General features: G+C 39.6%; 1 protein-coding gene and 1 long non-coding RNA gene across 4 annotated transcripts in view; both read right to left on the reverse strand.

Moving 5' to 3' along the window:
• The window catches only part of ARHGAP28 (Rho GTPase activating protein 28), a 79,544-nt gene extending 66,393 nt beyond the window's left edge, over positions 1 to 13,151 (reverse strand). The window contains exons 1-2 of one of the 3 annotated variants that reach the window (XM_080579392.1): positions 13,020 to 13,151; positions 12,664 to 12,928 (exon numbers count right to left, since the gene is read on the reverse strand). In XM_080579392.1, the coding sequence (XP_080435518.1) occupies positions 12,664 to 12,794 (131 nt within the window). In that variant the 5' untranslated portion in view covers positions 12,795 to 12,928; positions 13,020 to 13,151. Of the gene's footprint in view, positions 1 to 132; positions 315 to 12,663; positions 12,945 to 13,019 lie in introns of those variants that run through there. The other 2 variants (XM_080579394.1, XM_080579391.1) reach the window with 2 other exon arrangements.
• Positions 13,152 to 22,112: 8,961 nt separating this feature from the next.
• LOC308189389 overlaps positions 22,113 to 22,701 on the reverse strand; it is a 6,851-nt gene continuing 6,262 nt past the window's right edge. Inside the window, exon 4 of the long non-coding RNA XR_013946339.1 lies at positions 22,113 to 22,490. This is a non-coding gene — a long non-coding RNA (uncharacterized lncRNA). The remainder of the gene's footprint in view (positions 22,491 to 22,701) is intronic.

The raw sequence follows: 22,701 nt of genomic DNA on the forward strand, positions 1-22,701 counted from the left end.
CCAGCCAGAGGAGGCAGAAACACAATAAATACATCCTCTGTAACCTGTCCACACAGCTATTTGAAGCCTACTAAAGAGCAAACTTCTGAGCAATTACATAATGACAAAATAACAAGAAGGAAAAACACATACATGATTTTGTGTCAGCTCTTCTGCTTTCTGCTGAACAATTCCCATGAAGATGGTGATGTAGAGTATTTTTTGCTGTTAGCTTTGCCTAGTTTGAGCTTTTATAGCTGCTTGGAGATCCACATCATTGCATTTAATTTCAGCTAATCAAGCATACAAATGAAAAGGAATGCAGACACACAGCACTGTAAAAAACACAGAAGGAAGTTTTTTCAAACACAATCCCTTTATTAGGCAGTGGTTCCAGTGACGCAATCAGAATAGGAAGGAAAGTCTGTGTTGCTTCATTGTTTAGTTTGGATTTGGGGGTCCAATGCTAACTTCTGATAATATTTCCATTCGTAAGTATATTTCTCTGAGGGCAATCCAAAAAAGTGTCTATGATGAATCTATGAGGAAAAAAAACCCTATTGAACTTGCTAACATTTTCCATCATGAATGTCCATTACAGAATTGCCCCACTTTATTATCTTTTTCTGTGTAGTTCAGCAGCTTTTGGCTGAAGTTTATTGTTTTTTATCAAAGTCCTATATATGCACAAAGTGGATTCAATAGAAATGTAATTACAGAGAACTTCAATAACTGATCCATCCCTGTGAGGAATTTAAGAGTTTTTAAATAGGAGGAGAATGGAACAAATACCATCAACGACCAAAAAGAAACACTGCAGGATGTATCAATGATAGAGAGTTGGTTGCAGAGTACCGACACAACACATTTATATCTTTTGAGGTAAGCTCGAAGCCTACTGCAGCCAAGAAGAGTTTTGGATCTGACCTTAAATGTTGTGAGATGTCAACTACATTAGTAATACACAGATTCAACTTTCTGTAACCTCCACAGTTCAACAGTTAAAACAAACATGTCCTTTCTATAGGCAAGACTTATCTGATCGGCTGATCACACCGTGTAATTCTAAAGAGGATTTTCCAGGTGGCATGTACAGAGTACTGTATCATCTCTCTGGCTTTAGGTAGCGTGGTTTAAATGTTGGAAAGGCCAATGGTGGCAGAAATGTTAGCTTAAGCAAACAGGATTTTTCTTTATGTCTCCCAAACATAAAGTGCACAGCAGCAGTTTTGCAAAGTGAGCAAATTCTTTTCCTCACATGGAAAATTGATATTGAGGATTAGGAAGTTTCCTCCCCTTCTGAAAGAATATGTCAGTCCTCTCAGCATATGTGTTGTGTTGTTCATTGTTTATCCTTGAGACCTTCTCATTGCTTTCCAATTATCTTCAGAGGCTGCTAAATTTGGTATGTTGTAACCATGTTATAGGGCATTACGCATTTTATGGATTGTCAACAACGATGGAAAAAGTGGTATAAAGTTACAATTTAAACTAAATGTATATCACAGAAAAACACAGAAAAATACCTACTGAGCTTATTATCTTTAGCTATTCCAGTTTCTTAAGTATACTGACGTCAGAGAATGTTTTAAGACCCTATGAAGATGGCCAAAGCCATAAATATATATTTTGTGTACAGATTTCAAAACTCTTTCCACTATCTATTATCCTCCTGGCTGTTTCTGGTACCTGATACAAACTGCTTTAATTAACTTCCAAGATGAATCCAATAAGAAGTTTAAATGTATTCAAAGTCTTCAAAGACTGCCTGTCAAATGTTACTGCAACATCCAGTGAAGTTGTGGGTTGTGTCTCTCAGCGGACTTCAGGGTAGCCCCATAAACATGTATCATTCAGTGTTTGGTTTATTTCTATTAAAACAGTTGCAGAGCCTGAGGTACCCTTTGGGTTGGATAAAATGTGAGATCTATCCCTATGATGGAAACTCATCACCAATACTCTCAAAGGAGGTAACTTAATCTAGCTGTCCACTCCACTGATATAATTAGGAATGCACTTTGTCAGCCTTTGAGGGTTTAACTACAGCTGGCTGGGTTCGATGCAGTCTCTTAAACCAATCTGTTCTTAGTAACACCATCGCCTTCACAGAATTACAGACATAGTTTCAGCAGATATACCCATGTAACTGCTGAATGATGTTTTTCCATCCACTTATGCAGTGGTCAATGCCTGTTTTAGCAAAGCTGCAGCCTTGGGTCAGTGCCATGAATTGAATCAGAAACCAAAAGCTAAACTGGTATTTAAAGAATAAAGGTTATGAACCTTGTTTACAGTGTTTAAATATGGCTCAATTCAGCCTGCGAACATCATCATATTCCTGATCCAGCAGATGAGATTTAATTAGAAAAGAGATACTAATGGATGGCCAGATGCTGACTGGCCTATCTATTGTTTAAGAAATAGAAGACATTTCATGCCTTGTTCTCTAGGAGAATCAGATCTCTACTTTTCACACAGATTAGCTAAACTAGGGGAAAGAAATTTAACCTAATAACATTTCTAAATCTTTGAATTTATTCACCAGGACTATTTCTGGCTCCCTGCTATACCCTTGACTCTTCTGCTGGAGTCCGCACAGATTCAGATGATGAATTTTAGGTACCTTTACAGTACTGTCAATAAACTTTGCTAACTGGATATCACAAGCACCACTCCTTTTTCTTGTGTTTTGCTCTGCTAGGAATCCAACTTGCATAAATGAATGAGATATTCTGTTATGATTCAAGCAAGTTAGATAAAGTTTCTCCTCCAGCCTGCAAAATATTTGAGAAAAATGCAGCACAGCTTTTCACCTATTTACTTTAAGCATCTAGCCCTGAAAATAGCCAGCCTAACCTATTAATCAGCAGACTGGCCTGTTCAGAAAAACATACCCTTTTTTTCTTATCAGTCCTGAAGCATTAGTCTAAACACTTTGAATTCCAGCCTCCAACACTGTGCCAGTAGGCTGGACACAGAAGGGTCGGAAGCTGTATAGCTGTGGCAGTGTAGAGCTGCAACCATGCACTGCTTGGGCAAAATGCTGTGGTAACACAGCTATACAGCCCCTGGACACTGGCAAAGAGAGATTGGATTTGCTTGCAGACACCCCCCCAAAAATATTCTGAATTCCTATGTTGTAACCATTTTGTGGTAATTCACTAAGTCTATGGATTTATTACCTCACTACTAAACCTTGTGTTGTCAGACAACTTTTTGATTTTTCCAGTACTTAATTTTTTCCTTTCTGCCTGTAATAAAGATTTTCAATGGGTATTAAAATGTAGGCATCACGTCTGGGCCTGACATACTTTGCATACACAAATTTCAGTGTCCTGTGTTTAACAGTAACCAGAAAAGGACAATGAATTAAATAAAAAACAATATGCCTCTTTCTTGCTTCAGTAAGTCTCCATATAAGTAGAAGTTTAACCCTGAACAGTAAAATCTACTCTATCTTCTAGAATTCTTGATAGCACTAACACTTTTAATTATAGGGATTCTCATTATCTGTATGAATATCATACCCCATGTTTGAATCTGGAAAGAGAAAATGGGCCTCCAAGGATATCCTATGACAATGAACTCCCTGTATGAATGGGTGATTATTTGCAACTACAATGACTTATTGCTGCATGGCACATAACACAATTAACTCCAGATTTACTTGTTCTCGGTATAGACCGAGGCAAGCTGTTTTGGTTTGCATGGTCTTGTTGCATTTCCAAGAATGGCACAGTTAACATCATTCCTGGCTTAGCTAAGTTTTATATAAAAAACCAAAAACAACAACAACAAAAAAACACTAACTAAAAAAAGCCATAAAAGCTGGTGCTCATTAAGGTTGCAATGTATCTTGACCACAAAAAACAGCTGCAGAGTCAATGTCCCTCCCAAAAATCTGTGGTGTGCTTCCTAAATACAGAACATGGAGGTTCTGGATGCTGAAGAAGGGTTTTCAGAAAGAGACATAGTAGTTTCATTTGTTTTGTTTATTTTTAATTGCCACTCTTTGTCAGAGGCAACAGATGGCTTGAAGAAATATGCTTCAGGAAGACTCAAGTTAATTTTTGACTTGTGGGCATGTAGTTCTAATGCATGCCATATGTTTTGTGAATTGCCAGTGATACATGGGTAGTCTAAGCTTCACGCTTCTTCTATAGACTTGTGCATACTGTACACACACACACATAGAGAAATAAATTAATACTTCCAGAAACCTCACGTCTTCTGTAATGTTATCCTTAAAATCTCATAGTTTATTGCTTTTGCTAATTGAAAGAGAGGAGGGAAACAAGCAAGCAAGCAAGGCAGCGGTAAAGGATCGCTGCAGGTTATTGAGGATTATGGGGAAATGAATTCTCTTAGTAGAAGATGAAAGAAGGACCTTACAGAAGGTGGTCACAATAGTTCGAGCAGGACACTTAAGACCGTCACATATTTAAAAGACCTCTCTCCTGCACTTGGCCAGCTGTGCTTCCTTCCTTCTGCCCACCCTCTCTCCAAAAGGGAGCACTTTCAATGTGAAATCCCGCTGCTGTCTGAGTGCAAAGGCTTCCCTTGTCTCTGTTCATCAGGATAAGCTTGCTCTTTCCTTTCGCTTCCTTGCACACGCATGATCTGGGCACCATCTGGCCTAGGAATGGCCAAGGACAGCCAAATCTGCAAAACACCTTCGGAGAATGCCCTAGGCTTCCCCGCTTCATGTTTCACCTGTAACTACAGCACAGATTTTACATTTATCTTCATTACATCCAGACTAATGTTTAGAACTTGAGTTTTCACTGTATTTCAATAACAGAGGGAAGCACTGCAAAAGGAAGACAGGCCTAGGTACCATTATGTTTTAATTACTGAGCACTTCATACTGATGTCTTATTCAGCAAGAATCCTATTAAATAGGAGGTCAGCCTCAGCTGAGGGAAGAGATGGCATAATCAGATCACTCGTTGCCTTTAAGCAAAATTATTGACAATAAATGTGAGTTCTGATGGCTTGATCCAATTTCCAGTGAATTCAAAGGTAAAACTTCCATTGACTGCACATCTCCTAAGTACACATTAACTCAGTACATGTGTACGAGCAAGGCTTATATCCCAAAATATATTTCACTGCTGGATTTATTGTTGACTTTTTATTAGAGGAGAATATATATATATATATAAAAGAATATTTCATGTTAGAGTGAATGTTACAATTATTCAGGTATTGCTTTCATACTAAGGCTAACCTTAAAATGATCTGACTTTCTCACTTTTAAATTCCCTCTTGACTGCTAGGTATGATCATCACTGGGCCAGAAGATAAGCCTAGATGATATTTTGTTCTGAGCTTTTATTAGCTAGAGGAAAAAAAACTGATGGGGAGGAGGCTCTCCATTTCCACCCCTACAATTTGCATAGACTAACCCAGTGCCTGGGTAACTGCAGACTCATTGATGTGGAGCAGTTAGCAAGAAGCATAGCACTTACTGAGATGAATTCAGGCCTTGTATAAAGTTATTTCTCCCCCAGATCTGTCCATTGTGAAGCCAGTATCCTTCTGATCAGCTGTAGCAAAATGTGAGAACTTACAGGTGTAGAGATTCTTCCATCTCCAGCAGCAACCTGTGAGAGTTGTCCCGAGGTTTGGCCTACAGATGTTTAAAACACAGTTCCCCAACAAGCTTGCCTCTTACTCATCTTTCTGCTGATAAATGATGGCAACCCAGCTGGACTTCTACATCTGATACAGCTTTTCAGTACATATTGCCTTCTATCTCTCTGCACTCCTAGGATTCTCCTACCCTTCATGAAAAGGCTTATAGTCATTATTTTGCTCATGACATGTTCAGAGCATGTTCAGAGTCCTGAGGTGGAAATGCAATAATGACAACACTTAGTAGCAGAGTCTTCTGTCCCTCTTTTGTTCAGCCTTTTTCTGTTTAAACCTCCAGCATATGTCCATGCTACACTGGATGACTTCACACATCTGAAAATCCCACAGGCTCACAGTAGCTGAATATTACACATAGCATCCTAAATAAGAAAACAGCCGCCTTCAAACGAACAAGCTGATAATAGGCTCTCTGCTCTAGTGTTTGTTCCTCTCTCTTTCCTCAGAGACCAGAGGCTCCGGCAGTGTCTGGAAAGTTAACAGATACAGACAGGGGAGGAAGAAATGAATTACAGAGCTGAGGGATCCCTCACAGTGCATCAGTCTTTCCCTTGTATTAATTACAAGGGATGCCAACTCAAGCACTTCTGCTGACCTCATCTAAAACAGTCCTTAACAGTAGCAGGGGCTCTTTTTCAAACAACCTTTTAAACCATTTCAGCTTTTGACTTCAAAATCAACACCTTAAATGTCATTTGGAAACCCCTTGCCACATGTGTCTGCTGGGACTTGAGGGTTGACTCTAAATGGCTCCACCACACAACGTCCTTTTGATAGAGGTTTCTTTTCTCATTCCTTTTATTTGCACGCAAGGGGAGAATCAGGTCTTTCTGCCTTCCTTTGCTACTCTCATCCTTTCAGTCCCTTGTTTTCTCTTTTTTTCTCTCCCTTCAGAGTCCCTGGCACACACAGCAGGACTCGGAGGACCATGATAGGAACTACTGCTACAGAGAGAGAAAGAAGGAAGCTGGCAAACGGGCCAACAACCTGGGGAGGATGCTACAGCCGTCTGCCTGAGTCACTGGCCACTCTTCTGGTTCCCCTCCCGTTCTTTTAAGGCACCCAAAATGATGGTATCTGAAGGCTGCACATGGTCCCACCCTGATGGCAGATGCGCTGCCTGCCAGCTGGAGCAAAGCACTGCAGAGGGCCAAGTGGCTGCTAGTACTGAGGTTAGCCAAAATCCAGGACGTTAACTTGATCCTTTGCTATGGATACTCAGCACTATTTCAGGACATGATTCTATATTTGTACGGTGCTAGCCAGATGCTTTTCAGATACTGTCCTACCTACGACTTTTACTAGTAGTCCATAATTGTGTCTTGCAGTCCCCACTGCTGCACATTTTCCACACATTTACACTGAATTATTTTGATTTTCTGTGCAAAAATAACACTTCACAGTTCTTGATTCCTGGCTGTTTGCTATGCCAGTGCTGTCAGTGTGCCGGATGCAATCTGAAGGTGTCTGTGTAGGGCATGCAGGGCTTTCAGGTCTTATGTTTTTTGCAGGCAGCTCCAGCCCTCATGTAGTCAGAGATAAGTGACTTAGTTAAAAATGAATGGGGCAGCTGGCTAAATGCTCAACCAAACAAAATGATCAAAGGGACAGTGCCAGATGTTTTTCATCAGCTCTGCATATGGAGGTACCAGGGAGAGCAGCAGGAGCACCAAACTAAAAAGAAACCAGAGAAGCCAACTCTAGTTTCAACCATAACATGAGGAACTGGCTATAAATATTACATTCCTCAGTGAGGCTCCCAGAGGACATTCTGTAGGTATTTCTAAAACCTACAGGAAAAGCGTGTCTACTATTGTCTGACTTATTTATATGCATCCTCTCACTAAATGCTTTATTAAGAATCATAATTCCTAGCATCTATAAAAAATATACTTTTTAAACCATATTTTGGGAAGCTGATGGAAATTATAAAAAGTCTTAATTTTTCCGCAAAACATACTTCTTGCCCAGTCTGTGCCAGTACAATATTTTCTTAAACTTCTGTTTCATGGAGTTTTCTTTTACCACTTTCAGTACATTTTAAAAATTTAATTTTGTCGTTTTGAGTCCAAGTTACTGCAAGAGGCTCAAGCCATTGCAAGATTTACTGTGGAAAAGGAGCCAGCTCTTTATTTTTGTCTTCTGTGGAAGTTTATGGTAGAGCAAGATAAACATCCAAAATAGTTAAGGTTGTTTATCCTGCATCACTTAGAAGACATTCTTGACATCACTTGTATACAGCTGAGCAGGGGAGCTGCTCAATCAGCCTGACAGAAATTAAACCCAGATCACCCAGCCTCGGGGCATACAGACCTTACTTCACTGTGATAAAATCTGCTTCTGTTGGGATAAAACCTGAACTGCTCATGCAGTTCCTCTGGTCACAAGCTAAGTTTTGGTGCATAAGGGATTCTCCTCCAGTTTTACTCTTTCCAGAGACAACAGTCATTATTTCAGGACACTTTATCTCACCCTAACATATCTCTGTCATATCTTGGGGCCAGCAAAAGGGGATGAATGTTGCACAAGGATCTTGTCTGGTGCAATGATTATACTATTGGCCACAAGTCCATGAGTCCTAGACTTGCAGGGCAGGGATCCTTGAAGCTGTCAACAGGTAATTCGAGGTGACACAGAAATTTCAGAAATTTTTCCTGTTCTTATTTGAGTCTACAGTTTAGTGATGCCTGTCTGAAAGTCCCCCCCGACATCAGGAGGAGGCAGACATGCTGAACATGTAGAGATTGGACAGCCATTTGCCTAAAACAACTGGAAATGCCAGACTTCCTCTTGACTAGGAGAAAAGCTATGAAAGGAGTCCTGGCTGCATCGTTCAGTGGTGCTGAAGTCCATTTTGTCCTTTGTAGCATGTGCATAGGTTTGGTAGGATGCATGATTATTCATTGTAAGGATGTGCCCTTTATATCTGCTCTAACCCATTCTGCAGGAGCAAAGCCTGTTAACGTGCCTTTTCTGTCCCCTGATTCTGATGTCATGCCCATACAAGCTTAAGCCACCTATTGCAATGGAGATATTTGTGAATTTCAGTACAGGATGAGCTCTTTGCTGGTAGATATGCCAGTAACAAACAGGCTGAGGAACTCACTAACTCATACTTGAGTCAAGGAAAGCTTGAGCATGACTCACCCAGGAATGCTTTGTACTCCGCTAATTGCATAATTACCTTAGAGAGCTCACTGGCCATTTGGTAGAGAGGTCATTCCTGTTTCCTCTGAGCACAGGAATAACTCCTCCTCACTTCTCTCTTCTACCAAGCAGGATAAAAAGGAGATGTGATGAAGACATATGGCTGTGGCACCACTTTTCCTGTATATAATCTAGGAGCAGTATTTGTGCAGAGCTGTAATGCCCTTCATTCACTGAAGTGAGGATGGAAAAGGTGACCAGTACTAAACACAAATAAACACTTTCACCTTTGCATTGGGCTGGTGTCTGTAATGAAAGGGGTAGTGTGATATTCTGAGGTGTTTGGTACTGGTACTTGTGTTATCTGAATTCTAATAAAGGGGATTAAAAACAAGTGAGTGTCACAAACGCAGGAGCCTTCCCCACTGTCCTTATATGCTGCAGAATTAAACTAACTGCTAATTGTGAAAGAAAACAGAGACGCCCCAATACCTAGTTCTCAAAGGCAATACATTACAAAAAGATATGAATAATATGAATGCTGTAAAAAATTGCAGTCATGTAAAGTGGATGACAAGGATAGTGAAGAGGCCTACATGTCACATGAGAAAAATGGAAAAATGAACTTGATAGTTGCATTAACAGAATTAAAGGAAGATGAGGATGGAGAATTCCCCTGGGCCTCTAACAATGTCAGCAGTGCAGTTTTCAGAGCTCACCCCATTTGTGAAACTGGTGAAGTTAAGTCTGGGGGTGGAAAAATAGGATAGTGATAGAAGTGAATGATACAGATCGCTGAAGAGGAGATATTTAAATACAGCTATCTTTAGTCCCCCTGACACTCTCTTGTTCTGGAGAATGGATGGAATTAGTGGCCTCTCTTCTTAACCCTTTTATTAATAGTACAAAACAGTAAATTTGGAAGATAGAATTCTCCCTTTGCAGATCAGTGATGGTATCACTGTGTAGTCAAATTTTCATTCCGCTCTCCCATTTGTTACACATATGAATTTACTATCCTTTGCACACTGGTGTATCTACCACTCAGAGTAACTAAAGCACATCTTGTCCTGATCTCCTTACCGTCCACCACCAATATCACCTAATCTATAACTGGGCAGATACCCTCTCCATTCATTAGGTTTACAAATGAAAATACTTATGGTTGCTATATTTTGTGTTGATTTTAATGCTGCACAGGTATGTTTTAGACATGAACACAGGATGTCCACTTGGTTGGTCCTTCAAGAATTGGAGATGAATTTGAAGCCAAGTGGTCTTATGCATCTAAGTTGCTTTATTAGTGTAAACTTTTGTGTCCGTGAACTTCTCAGCTGCATACCTGGGTTGGCAAGAATAATTAAGTTTGCTGATTTATTCTGAGGTTCATGATAGGTACCTAAATGTTTCCTCTTTTTATGTTATTTTTTTTTTACTTTTTTATCAGGGCCTCCTTAAATAGTGGGAAGCAGAGCAGTTTAATGCCAACAGAGGCTGCACTAGCTTCCCCTTTCTGTGAGAAACCTCCGCTTAGAGGGTTCCCAAAGTGAAAGTGTAAGAGAAAACATAGCTGGGAGAGACTCACATCCAAGTCTGGCAAGTGGAGTTGTGGAGCACCACTCCAAAGCTAGAGACATGTTTTGGGGAGATGAAAGAAAATGAAAGATCTTGATTGCTAAGCTGAGAGAGAACTGACCAGTAGTCTATCAAATCAAAGGCTAAAATCCAAGACTGATTCTGTTCATACAGCTACATATCTGAAGTATGGACTTTGTTAGAGCTACATCTAACTAAAGCCAACAGAATTCAGAGGAAAGTCACGCTCTGCGTCCTAATTGCTTTTGTTATCAAAAGAAAAATAGACAACATCTTTGTTTGTTGCATGCTTTTTCAAATCATTCTGCTAGAGTCAAGGAACTGGCATGCTGTAGTGCGGGCGGCTGCCCCGGGATCAAGGAACACCAGACAGAGGTTATAGTAAAGCTGCTTGCATTAGGATGGCGGCAGAGGAAACTGTACAGAAAATGCAGTCCAGGAAACAGTTCTTAGAAGATGGAGTAGGGATTAAGTGAGAACCTATTTTACTATTTGCTAAAAAGCTCAGTACATTTGCCTTCATGGACTCTGCATTCCAGAGGACTGCATGCTGGGTTAATAAAATCCCTCTCCTGAAAGCCTTTGGAAACTCAGATGGTCACTGACTGCCCATATGGCAGAATTTGGCTATTGCTATTAGACAGCTGCAGGAAGTTGAAGACAAGAAAGGGGAGACAGCACCAAAACCTTATGGACACACACAGATACACAGAGAGACACGTGGCTTTGCCTCATGGCAGGAGCTTCCAAAACATGTTTCTCATCAAAATGCCAGGATCCTCATTTTCTTTTTCTTTTTCTTTTTCTTTTTCTTTTTCTTTTTCTTTTTCTTTTTCTTTTTCTTTTTCTTTTTCTTTTTCTTTTTCTTTTTCTTTTTCTTTTTCTTTTTCTTTTTCTTTTTCTTTTTCTTTTTCTTTTTCTTTTTCTTTTTCTTTTTCTTTTTCTTTTTCTTTTCTTTTTCTTTTTGGAACTGCAGTTTGCACTTCTCCTTTTCTCCTTTTCTTAGGTGATGTGTATGTGATTTAAACCCTCAGACATTCTGGGCTTAAGTTCCAAGAGCATTTTAAAACAATGAGCACACCTACCAGCAACACAGAAAAACACCACATTTCCGTTGCTCAGGCTTAAAGGGAGGCTCAGTTTAGCATTCTTCCTTGGGGAAGAAATGACATGTTCCCCACTAACTCAATGCCAAACCACTGCTCTCTGATTTGAGTAACAAATGCCATTCCTACTGCGTCTAAAAGACCAAGCTCTGTTTCTTTTCTTAACATGAAATTGTGTATTTTGGTACTGCTCTCAAACAACAGTTTAACAGAACAAAGAAGTTATCTTTATGAGACAGCCAGGGAAATACACAAAGAACAGGAAGATGCAGCTAACCTAAATAATGACAATGAAAATAAAATAACCATCAGGCTATAAATAAACAATATGAAGTAAATATCATTATTTTTATTAACAGGAGACACAGACTTAATTCCTGGGGACAATTATATCTGCTGTTTCCTCAGACTTCAGTTTTGGATTCTTTCAGTCAAGCCACAGAAAAATGTTTTCTACTTTGTTCAACTTTTTACAGTATGAACTTCCACACTACTTTTGCTGGAGAATACTGCACAGAACAGACACTTATGTTTAGGAGAAAGGTCAGATTTTTCTAAAACAATAAAATTGCCCAACCGTGCAAAATTTTGAACTGCGCAAATGCATGCATTCATACAGAGCAGGGAAGTAAACATACACACCACTGCATTAATTAAGACAATACTTAGTTTCCTGCAACACAAAGGAATTTTCTTATTTAGATTAGTTCTCTGATGATGCAGGCTCCCATTGTGTGTATGGGGGTGTGCAAAGCAGCAACTGCAGTTCCACAAAAAGGCAAGGGCTGGACCTGACCCAGTGGGTGAGTGGGGAAGGAATCAAATAATCGCCTAATCCGGAGTCAGGACCAGTTTTCTGGGAGCCAGCCTCAGTCACTCCAGCCCTCTGTCTTCCCTAAAGGACCTGAGCAGAAGCCTGGCGCACATGCCGTGTGCCTGGGGATTGTCTTGTTGGGATTCCCGGGCGGGAAACGGGCTCAATCTGTCATTTACACAGTTTAAAACAAGCACTTGAATTTTCCACTCCTGGCCACAACCAGCAGTGCCGGGCTGAATTACTTTCCCAGCTGGAGGCAAGAAACGTGTGAGAGCAGAGTGCTTACCAAGTGGCCGAGCAACTGGGCAGCCTCGAAGCACACAACCCAACCCGCGCACTACATCCCCGAACCTCGGCCTTTACCTGCTGCTGGGCGAGTGGCTGGAGGGGACGTCCTGCACGAAGCTCTGCTCCATGCCGGGGATCCTGGCGGGGCTGTGGGGGTGGTAGGCTGTCAGGACCACGCTGCCCGAGTCCTTCATCTCCATGGTCATAGGCACATGTCGGTGACAAAGGCGGCCGGCGAGGGCTCCTGTCACGCAAGCGAGCACGCGGCCTGACCCTGCAGTCGCCTCTCGCCACCGTTTGCTGTCAGGAGAGAAGCGTAGCCCCGGCACGGCGCGTCTCCCTGTCAGGAAAGCTGAATTAGCATATATTCAAAAACACCGCCCACAAAACAACCCACGGGGAAGTTACTACGTTCCTAGGAAACTAGAAACCTGAGATAATCCTACAGGGCACTGCACGGCCGCGGGGAAAACTTCTCGCTTTGTTTCTTTTTGTTTCTGTTTAAGAACTCATTTCTTGATACGCCTCGTGCTCCCAAAATAGGCACGGCAAAGTGAAGCTATTTGCCAGCGAAGCAGCAGAGTGACTGGTGAGAGCTATTCAAACATAAAATGTGGTTTGGCAGTGCAGGGACTGACATTTAAACCGCTTACACGAGAGACTCGAGAGCAAAGTAGGCTGTGCTCTGTTTAAATAATCAAGGAACAGTAACCTTGATTTCCTACACGCCAGATCATTCCTGCGGCAGGGGACTTTACTGGCTTTCTGTTGAACTCCAATGAAGCTTTCATTTTGCCTGATACTTCTGTGTAAGTAATTAGAAGGGCACCGGGAAATGAGAGAATCCGTTTTACAACAGTTTGTGTTCTTCTGTAGCAAGTCCATAAATAAATATACTCCGAGATGCTCAGTATTTTTTCAGGCTTACTTGTGACCTTTTGAAATGATAATGAAATGTTTTTCCTCAAGAGGAAACAAGCAAACAAAAAGATCAGGGTGCAATTTAGGAATTAACACCCAGAGAAAACCGTGTAGATAATATAACAAAACTTACACAGCCCTTTATTTTCCCCTCCCACTCCTTTAGTGTTTGTTGTTGTTGTTAATAAGTGTTTCTGTCTGTTCCTGAAAACTATTGCCCTGCTTACAAAGCCATGGGAAGGATGCCCCTAATTTTAGTCTACAACTGTAGAGTACTGCTTTACTGCCACAGGTCTCCAAGTGCCTTGTGAGCATGGGAGTAAGACAGCAGTCCCTGAGCATCTTCTCCACAGCTGCTAATGACATCTCTGGCACAGGTACAGTGCAAAATGCTTGTTAGGGTCCTCTTTCACATCCCCTTTTGTTAAGGTGCTCTCACCAGCACTGCTGAAGGGCTGCCTGAATTGCACTGGCAGTCTCTCCAGTTGACAAGGTAAGGTAGCTCAGGTTTTGAAGGGCACAAAAATGATTCATCTCATCTCCACCTTCCCCATGAGCTCCTTATCCTGCCTGGAGGGGCACAACCATTTCAATCAAATATGCTGCTGCAACTCATGCAGGCAGTGCCCAAGTTAATTTTCAATTAGCCAGCACAGGACACTGATAGCAGTACTTTTGGCAGCACTTCTTGCCAGACTCACCCAGGAAGCATAAATATTTGAACATACAGAGCCTCTAGGCTTGCTCTTGCTACACTGTTAATGTGTCCTGGATTAAAGGTTATACACGATAAAATCATGGTTGCTTCCTCGGAGGCACAGAGGCCCTCTCAGAGCCATCATGTAACCATATAAATAATTTTGATTTCAAGGAGAAGGCTGTGAGCTAACTCACTGCCCATGGCAACAGGACCATATCCTGAAGTATCACCTGTGAGGAACTGTGGTGAATACAATAACCACTGAAGACCTGAGGGTGCTCTCTGACTGGTGAGAGAGAGAGCAGATCTGACAGAATTAGGATAGATGTCTTTATGGGTCTCATATTTGAACTCCGGGGAGCCCTGAGTGAATGTCAGGATGATGTCTTGCTGCTGAATGACAAAAGAGGCTGCTGTCAGTGTCATTTTCCCCCTATCTACCTTGAATTTGTGTTCTTTTCCTGAAAAAGAAAGTGGGAACGCCTCTTCTTGGGTAGGAGGGAAGTATATTTCATCTGTGTACATCCTTTAGAGTCATTCTCCACAATTCACTCCAAGAAACTAAGCACCTGAAGAAAGACATACAGTAGAAGTCACCAAATGCCATCAGAAAAGAGGTAAGCATCTTTTAGGAGATCAAATTGAGGACAAAGTACTGGCTGCAACTCCACAAAAGTGCCTTTTTTTCTGCCCTTCCTATCGTCATAAGAGTAGGCTTTCTCCAGTACCATCAGACAAGGAAATTATGCCTCTATATTTTAAGCTATGTGTAGATAAAGCCCACGTCAGAAATGGCACATATTTTAGTATTATTTTAACAAATTCTCTTCCCATAAAAAAAATAAAAAAATCAATCAATATGGTTTAGAAAAGAGCACAGTTACCCTCGCAGTAGTACAATGTGTATAAAAATAGAGTCCCACATTTATTAAATAGGATTTTCTCTCTAAGAAAAATAAACATGGGAGATGTTATTTAAAGGTTTATAAAGTGCTGGTGTACAAACTGGATGCTTGTATGGAAATAGCAGGCTGTTTGGCATAAGTACCAATAGGTATTTTGAAAATTAATCAGCCAAAATACATATATCAAGCTGACAGCTAAAAATGTTTATTTACATAATGGCTCTTGGGGTTAGATGAATACGTATTATGGAAAACTGAAAATGATGCTAAATCCAGTAGAGATACACATCAGCCATTAAACAAAGTTTTAACTGGACTAGTAATAAGTAATAATAATTGTGCACAAGGCAAAGTAGGGCCAGAGTGGGCCACATTCCTACTTCACTTTTATATGTGCAGTTCTGCTAGTTAAAGGTGAATTTATTCTTCTGGTTGCTAAAGAAGTAATTAAGAAAACATTTTAGTCTAACATGCATGTATTTCTACAGGATACCCTTCGATACTTGGAGTACTCAGGACTATAATACTTCTAATTTATTATTATTATTATTTATTTATTTATTTATTTTCAGGTAGGTAAAAGCTCCATAGAACTTTCAAATACTCCGGAAAGACCAGTTTGATGAGAAATAATATTCTGAAGATTTTTTTTTTTTTTGGCAACTGGTAAGGCAAAAACTACAAGAAGAGAAGCTGTGGGGAGTTTGCAGACAGTGAACCCATGATCAGGTAGCCCACTTCAGTTTGCTTGTCTACACAAGGTAGTCAAGAACATTGTGTTTTCAGTTTTTACATTGTGCTCATGCATGCTTAGAACTTTCACAAATTTGAAAAAAGAAATGTTTATATATAGGTCTGTGGGTCCAGATTTTGAGAATGGGACCCTTATTAGCCTATTGTTTCAGAAGCATAAGTCAGTGGCTATATCGAATGAGCTGAAAGCTCGACAAGAGTATCTGTGACTGCCATATACAAGGAGAATAAACCCACACAGAACCACTAGTAACTCTTACAGAGATGAAAAGGAAAAGTTGTCATTGTTACTAATATTAAAATGTACTTGTATACTACTAATTAGTAATCACTGTGGCAGTAGCATGGTGAACAACCTTCGTGTGAGAAATTCAATGGCTATTGCTTAGAAAGGAACCAATAAAGATTTCATAGAAATTTAAAGCAGCCTTTTCTGGCTAAGTCCAAGGGGGACTGTCACTGGGAGGAATGGGATTTGTCAGCTAGGGGTTCTTGTCCCGAGATGGTGAGGGCATACACCATTATAGCATAAGGGAGTAGAACCACAGAGCCCTGGAAAGTACAAAATTCCCCTTTGAAGTACAAATCACAGAGAAGTCTCCTGGTATTGGATTTCATTGCTAGCTTCCAGCTTAAATTAGCCAGGACAAAGTTGGACAGAATTTGCAAAACTTTGAAGTTAATTTTGGACCAGTTTAATGTGAACTTGGGTTATGTTAAGTTTTTAAAGGAAGCTGTGTTAAGCACAGCATTTTCCCCTGATTAAATCAAAGGAAATAGAGTGGAGCAGTACACAGAAAAATGTCATCCTAGCTTTGCACCTAGATTTCCTCATCCCTCTTGTTTAGGCAGTGGTATGCAATATGTTTTCTACCTGTGTGAAAAAAAAAGTGAAAACAGAACCACTGTATTTCTCCATGGTGTTTCTTTTTTTCTTTTTTTTTTTTTCTCTTTTTTTATTTTTTCTGGTGGTGAGGGGAGAGGGAGGAGAAGGCATCTCTTACCTTTAATTTGTTATTTCGATGGAAAGATGCTTGGGTGGTGGAGGGCAGAGAGGCTCATCACAACAAAGAGTTGGTGCATGCAAAAAGTATCTGGACTGTCTGAAAACAGAGTGCCACAAAGTCACAAGAAAGTCAAGGACAGAGGCATGTGAACTTTCTACTGCTCAGTACCAAAGCCTCCCATAAAAAAAAGATTGAGAAGAGGCTGCCTTTTGTGTCAGGAAAATTTTCACTGGGACTTGAGGGCTGTTTGCTTAAAAATGATATTATGCATCATGAAAAACAATCTTCAGTAGGATAATGCTTGATTTAGTCTCCGTGTTTTCTATTCCCAGAAGGATTATGGTCTTTTTTTTTTTTTTCCCCACTATAAAGGTGAGGTTTTTGTGTGCTTTTGTGTGGGCATCTGGGAATACAAGTAAATGAGTGGGATTTAGCAGTAACATCATAACATAGCCACTGCTTTTAGAATATAAAAAAAGTTCATAAGACAAAAAATTAACAAAATTAGAGGAAAATCTGTGTTGTTCTGCTTTCTTTGACTTTTCAAACTGAGATGAAAAACAACATTGAAATACACGTGCTTGTCCTTTACAAACCTATTAAGTAGCAAGGCTACTTAGGTGAAGAGATTAGAAATCACGTATCATAGCAATTGGTGGTGTTTCAAAGTTCCTTAATTAGCATATGACACTAAACATCCATATAACCTCACATATTTCAGTCCCAGGTCCAACTTAACTATATATCATATCTGATGAACTTTAACATGTCTTTCTTTTTTTTTTTTTTTTTTTTAATTTAGTGATTCACTGTGGATTCTTTTATCTTAAAAAAGACACAAAGTATGGAAAAAATCTTTAGACAGGTTTACATAGCTGCTTGCTTCGTAATGACCCTCACTGATTTTCTGGGAGTTCCAAAGTTGGTTCTCTTTACTCCAGATTAGACTTCCCATATGCTATTCCCATGTTAGTTATGTACAGAAAAGGAAACTTCCTTAAGTCTACCACAACAGGGCTTTCTGGAGGTTAACTTTAAGAAAAAGCTCTTATATTTTTATTCATCCATTAAGTTCATGCTCCTTCATGCCATGTTGATCTAAGTGCTTCAGCTGGGACAGCTGACATCCACAGCTGAATGCTATGGTCTTGTTGTTGTTGTTGTTGTTGTTGTTGTTGTTCTGAGGCAGTAAGTTAAAATTACATGAAGGGGTGGTAATGTGGTCAATTAAGGAAAAGTAGCATTAGGAGAAGCTGTCTGCTTCTCTGAAATGTTTCTCAAAGCACAAACTGAAAATGGGAATTGGTCTGTGCAACGTGGAAAGAGAGGAATAGTAAGCAATGGACAGCAACGAGTATTTTCAGTATTTTCAGTCTATCCTGACGCTTCTGAAAAAACAGAACTGGGATATTTGCATTTGGTATAGGAAAGATGAGGCTTAAAATTATATATGTATTTATAAATATTTGTATACCCCATATTATGCAATTCAGGTTATAATGAAAAAATATAAAGAAGAAATTTTGTTACATAAAAAACCAACCAGACAGAGTTTTATAACATTATCCTTTTAAAAATTAAAGTTTTCTAGGGCCAATCAAATGCTTTAGCAGCTGTATGCATAAGGATTTATACATAATTTCTTAGAAAATGCACATAACCCCTCCTCTTTCATCAGTGTTCAATGAATGTTCTTTTACATGCTATGAACAGCAAAATGCTTTTTGCTGAAGGTGGTGATGATTTATACATCTATCTTTGCCATTACAGTGCTACTTTAGTAAAATATCTGAAGACAAATTTGTTAAGAAGACAGATTTATTAAGTCCCTTTCTTGTTATAAGTGGTTTCACATTTGGATTCTTGTAACATTTTTTGCCTGCAAATTGTTCCATTTCTTCGGAAGACTTTACATACGGTGTAGTTGGTATTTCCTTGTAACCATGCCAATGATTTCTTCCATTTTGCCATTTCATAACAGTCTGTTTCCCAGAAAGCAGCAGTAGAGCAAAGCTCTGCTGCTGTACTGGGAAGTTGCACTGAGTGAACTAGTCACCAGGGCGCTGCTCTCTTAATCAATCCTGACTTTGAGTTCTGTTCTTAGGTTTATGTATAAAAATTGATGAAGCAAGGTAGGGGGATGTTAGCACAAGCCTTTGATGTTTCTAGGGCACATATCTAGAGACAAGTCAATGTCAGCTGTCTAGCATTGATTGCATTCTACAACTGCTGAAATAAGGAGCTGTGGTTTTTAAAATTAAGCAGCCAATAGACCTAACAATGAACTGAATTTCCCATATCTGCACCGAAAAGAGAAACCACAAATTCTCCTGTCCAGCTCAAGGAGAGCAATGCATTTCTGAAATATTCATGTATTATATCTCCATCCTACTTTGGCTTTCTGCAGTTAAATTCCTGAAGATACTAAACTTACTTTTGCCTTTCACATGCAAAAATGAAAAAACTTATCTGCTCATTCCTTCACAGTGATAATATCATCACTAAAGTAGTAATCGAGGTCACTGGAGGAGTCTTATTCATGTATTTGTCATGCGAACATGATAGCTCAGAACTTCTCTGAAATTTCAGTGTGTGTACTGAAAAGAGGTGAGGATTTAAAAAAATATTGTGACCTTTGTATGCTTAGATTCACAATGATGTAGGCGTTCAAGTAGTGGGTCTGCACTGTATTCGGTGGATCCATCCAATCACCCTGTGTACTACTTTTGTAAATGCTGCGAGCATATTGCCATCATTGTGCAGCCAAGTATGTTCAAGCTGACCGTGGAACTTCACTCATTTGTCATTTTTGAATAAACTGAAAAATTGTTGTGGTCACGAATAAGAATCTGTGAAATTCTGCATTTTGAGTTTTGGTCAATCCTTTTAGATCTCTAAGTTATCACAGAATGAAGTGACTTCTGCTCAAGAGATTTTCCTATTTTGATAGAGACAGTTTTATAAATTAGTAACATCAAAATTAGGTCTGCTGCAACAGTAAACAGCTGTCTATTGACTTACACCAGCTCTAAATATCTCCCGTAAGAACAGGAACTAGTTTCACCTAATTAAATCTCTGTAAATGAATATAATGATATAATCTATATGACAAGTAAGTTATAATTTTAAATCCTAATTCCGATGCCTCTATAGTTAAGAATGTTAAGACGAGAATGCTCTCACATTAAAAATAAAAGTTTGAATATATTTAAACAAGTCAATATGCAGCAGGAAAACACTAGAAATCACAATGATTAATGGTCATTTGCATTTTGACAACATCATACTATAAAGGCATGCATTTACATTATAGTGTTGCTAAGTTAAACCTAACTATGGGAAAGGCATATCTCATTAATCCCTGCACTAACACTGTGTTTTAAAAAGAGAGACACTGAACTGACTTTCCCAGGAAAATGCAGGGTAACTATGGCATAGCCATAGAGGGATCCTAAGCTGCCTGACTCACAGTCCTGTGCTGTAATCACATGTGAGGATGCAGCTTAATTAACCAGCAGCTTGGAAAGTACTTTTGTAAAGGAAAGGAAGAAAAAGATAATGCATTTAATCATCTACAGAAAGAGAACCACAAGAGGACTTGTGGGGAACACACTGTGTGAGCCACAGAAATTCCACATCTTCCCTGCAAGTGGCTGGTTAGCAATTCATTCTCTACAGAGGGTATGTGTTAATTCTGGTGGGTTGTCTAGGGAGACTAGAGGGTGTTCCACCTAATAATTATTAAATCATACAGATTAGTCCTAAGTGGAACACATAAAGGAACATAATTTTGCTGAGCACATGAACAAATGTTTCCAGGCTGCTTTTAAAGCACTATATTGAACACTGTGAGCTTAAAGACCTTTCTAAAGCACTAGAAATAGCTCTTGCCATTGCTCCAAGAGGTTGGTTGCGTCACCATGATGATCTGAGGAAGCAGTGACAATCAGAGGGTGGCAGAAGGGAATTTTGCAATACAGAGCTTTCGGGAATTACTGATGTGGGAGATTGCAAAGAACATTTTCAATTTTTTGCTTAACAAGGTCAAACATAAGCCTTTCCCTCTGTGATACTGGCAACAGTACTTTTGCTTCACAGAAGAAATATATATTGGTGTTTGAGGATGTGGAAATTTAGCATTAAACTTTTTCATTGTATATTGCTCATAGAAAAATAAGGATTCCCAGGGTTATTGTGCCAATTTTGTTAGTGTAAATTGCTAGCCTTCTCAACACCACAGAAAAAAATTGCAGTTATCCCAAAGGCATTTCTGTTAGAGGAAAAAAATAACATGCAGTTATTATTTATCTGTTTCATTTGGTTTCTGTTTTTATTCACATGTAATTTATCAGTGGCCTCAATGGGCTACAATCCATGGTATGTAACCCTATTAAAACAAAACAAAGTCCCACCAGGGACAAAATGGATCCATTTTCTCCAGATTAATTTAATAGATGAATATTTCACACAATGAGGGAGCCAAGTCTGCAGATGACTTGTTTTTTGGTTTGGAACTTCAGGGAACAGATGGAAAAGCAGCAGCATTAATATACCTTAATAGATCCACAGGGCTGCATTTATGATTTGGCTTCAGTTCAGATTTTTTTTTTTTAATTAATTAATTAATTTTTTTCAGTGTGTGTACCTTGCTGACTCACCATCACAGAGTCTTGTCAGAAACTTTTTATTTCCTTTCTCATCTGCGTTTTTTTTCCCCACTTTTGATCAAATATAAGTTTCAGTCTCAAAATAGCATGGACAGTCTTGAGCTGTTTTGCAAAGCAATTGTTGTACATGGAGATGCTCAGAGGACTGCCGGGAACAGGCAGGGATGAGCCCTCTCAGCCCCTCTCTGGGGGCTGTGGGTACAGGGGAGCAGGAGGAGACGAGCCCACAAAGAATGGCTCAGCTCATCTGTTTTCCTAACCAGCACCTCCTGTTGGAGAGAGAGGACTAGGCTAGATGGACCTCTGAACTGACCATATAGGACATTTTTCACGGTCCTCTGTTCTCAGAATGAATATCTATTAAGTAGTGCAGAACACAACAGACACAAAGCTGGAGAGAATACAGGTTATATATATATAGGATAAGGTTTTGTTTCCTGCACAATTTTGGTCTCCCAAGGAGAAACAGCTATTAAACATAGATACTAATTATTATCATTTAATAATTTTTATTTGGGACATTGTTTTGTAAGAAACCAGGAGAAATAAGTTGTACACATTTTATTAAGGAACTGTTTATATCCTTTTCACTGCAGTGGTTATGTGCAGTTACAAGAAAACTAAGGTCTGTATCTCAGTCAGAGACATGAAATTCGAAAGATTTGTGCCTTTGCAGCTGGAGGATAAACTCAAGAGAGCCTGGAGGTCAGATGCAGCTTAGAAATAAAAAAAGAAAACTTATGATGGTGGTTCCACTTATATTTGCTTTTACCATATTTATCTGATCTAAGTAAGTTGCTGTTATAAAGTAGAAATGTATCGTGAGTTTGCCCATAATGGTGAAAAAACATACTCACCAATTTTCTACCTTTGAACTTTAGTCCACCAATGGTAAGCGACGACACCCCATGGGGAATCTCAAATTCACTTTCTGGGTCTGCTTGCCATTCTGTTCAGGAGTGTATTGGATAAATGTGTGTCTTGTCTATGAACACAGCTTGCTTTCTAAATTTATGAAATCTTGGATTTGCTTCTAGCTTTACCAAAAGACAGCATGAATGCAGTTCCCCACAGACATCTACCTTGGCCCATCAAATATGCTTTTGTAGCACTTCTGAATTGCATGCTCCTATGCAGAGGACTGCTGTCTGCTATCAGTT

Source organism: Anser brachyrhynchus, assembly GCF_964034855.1.
Source record: "Anser brachyrhynchus genome assembly, chromosome: 2".
Lineage (NCBI taxonomy): Eukaryota > Metazoa > Chordata > Aves > Anseriformes > Anatidae > Anser > Anser brachyrhynchus.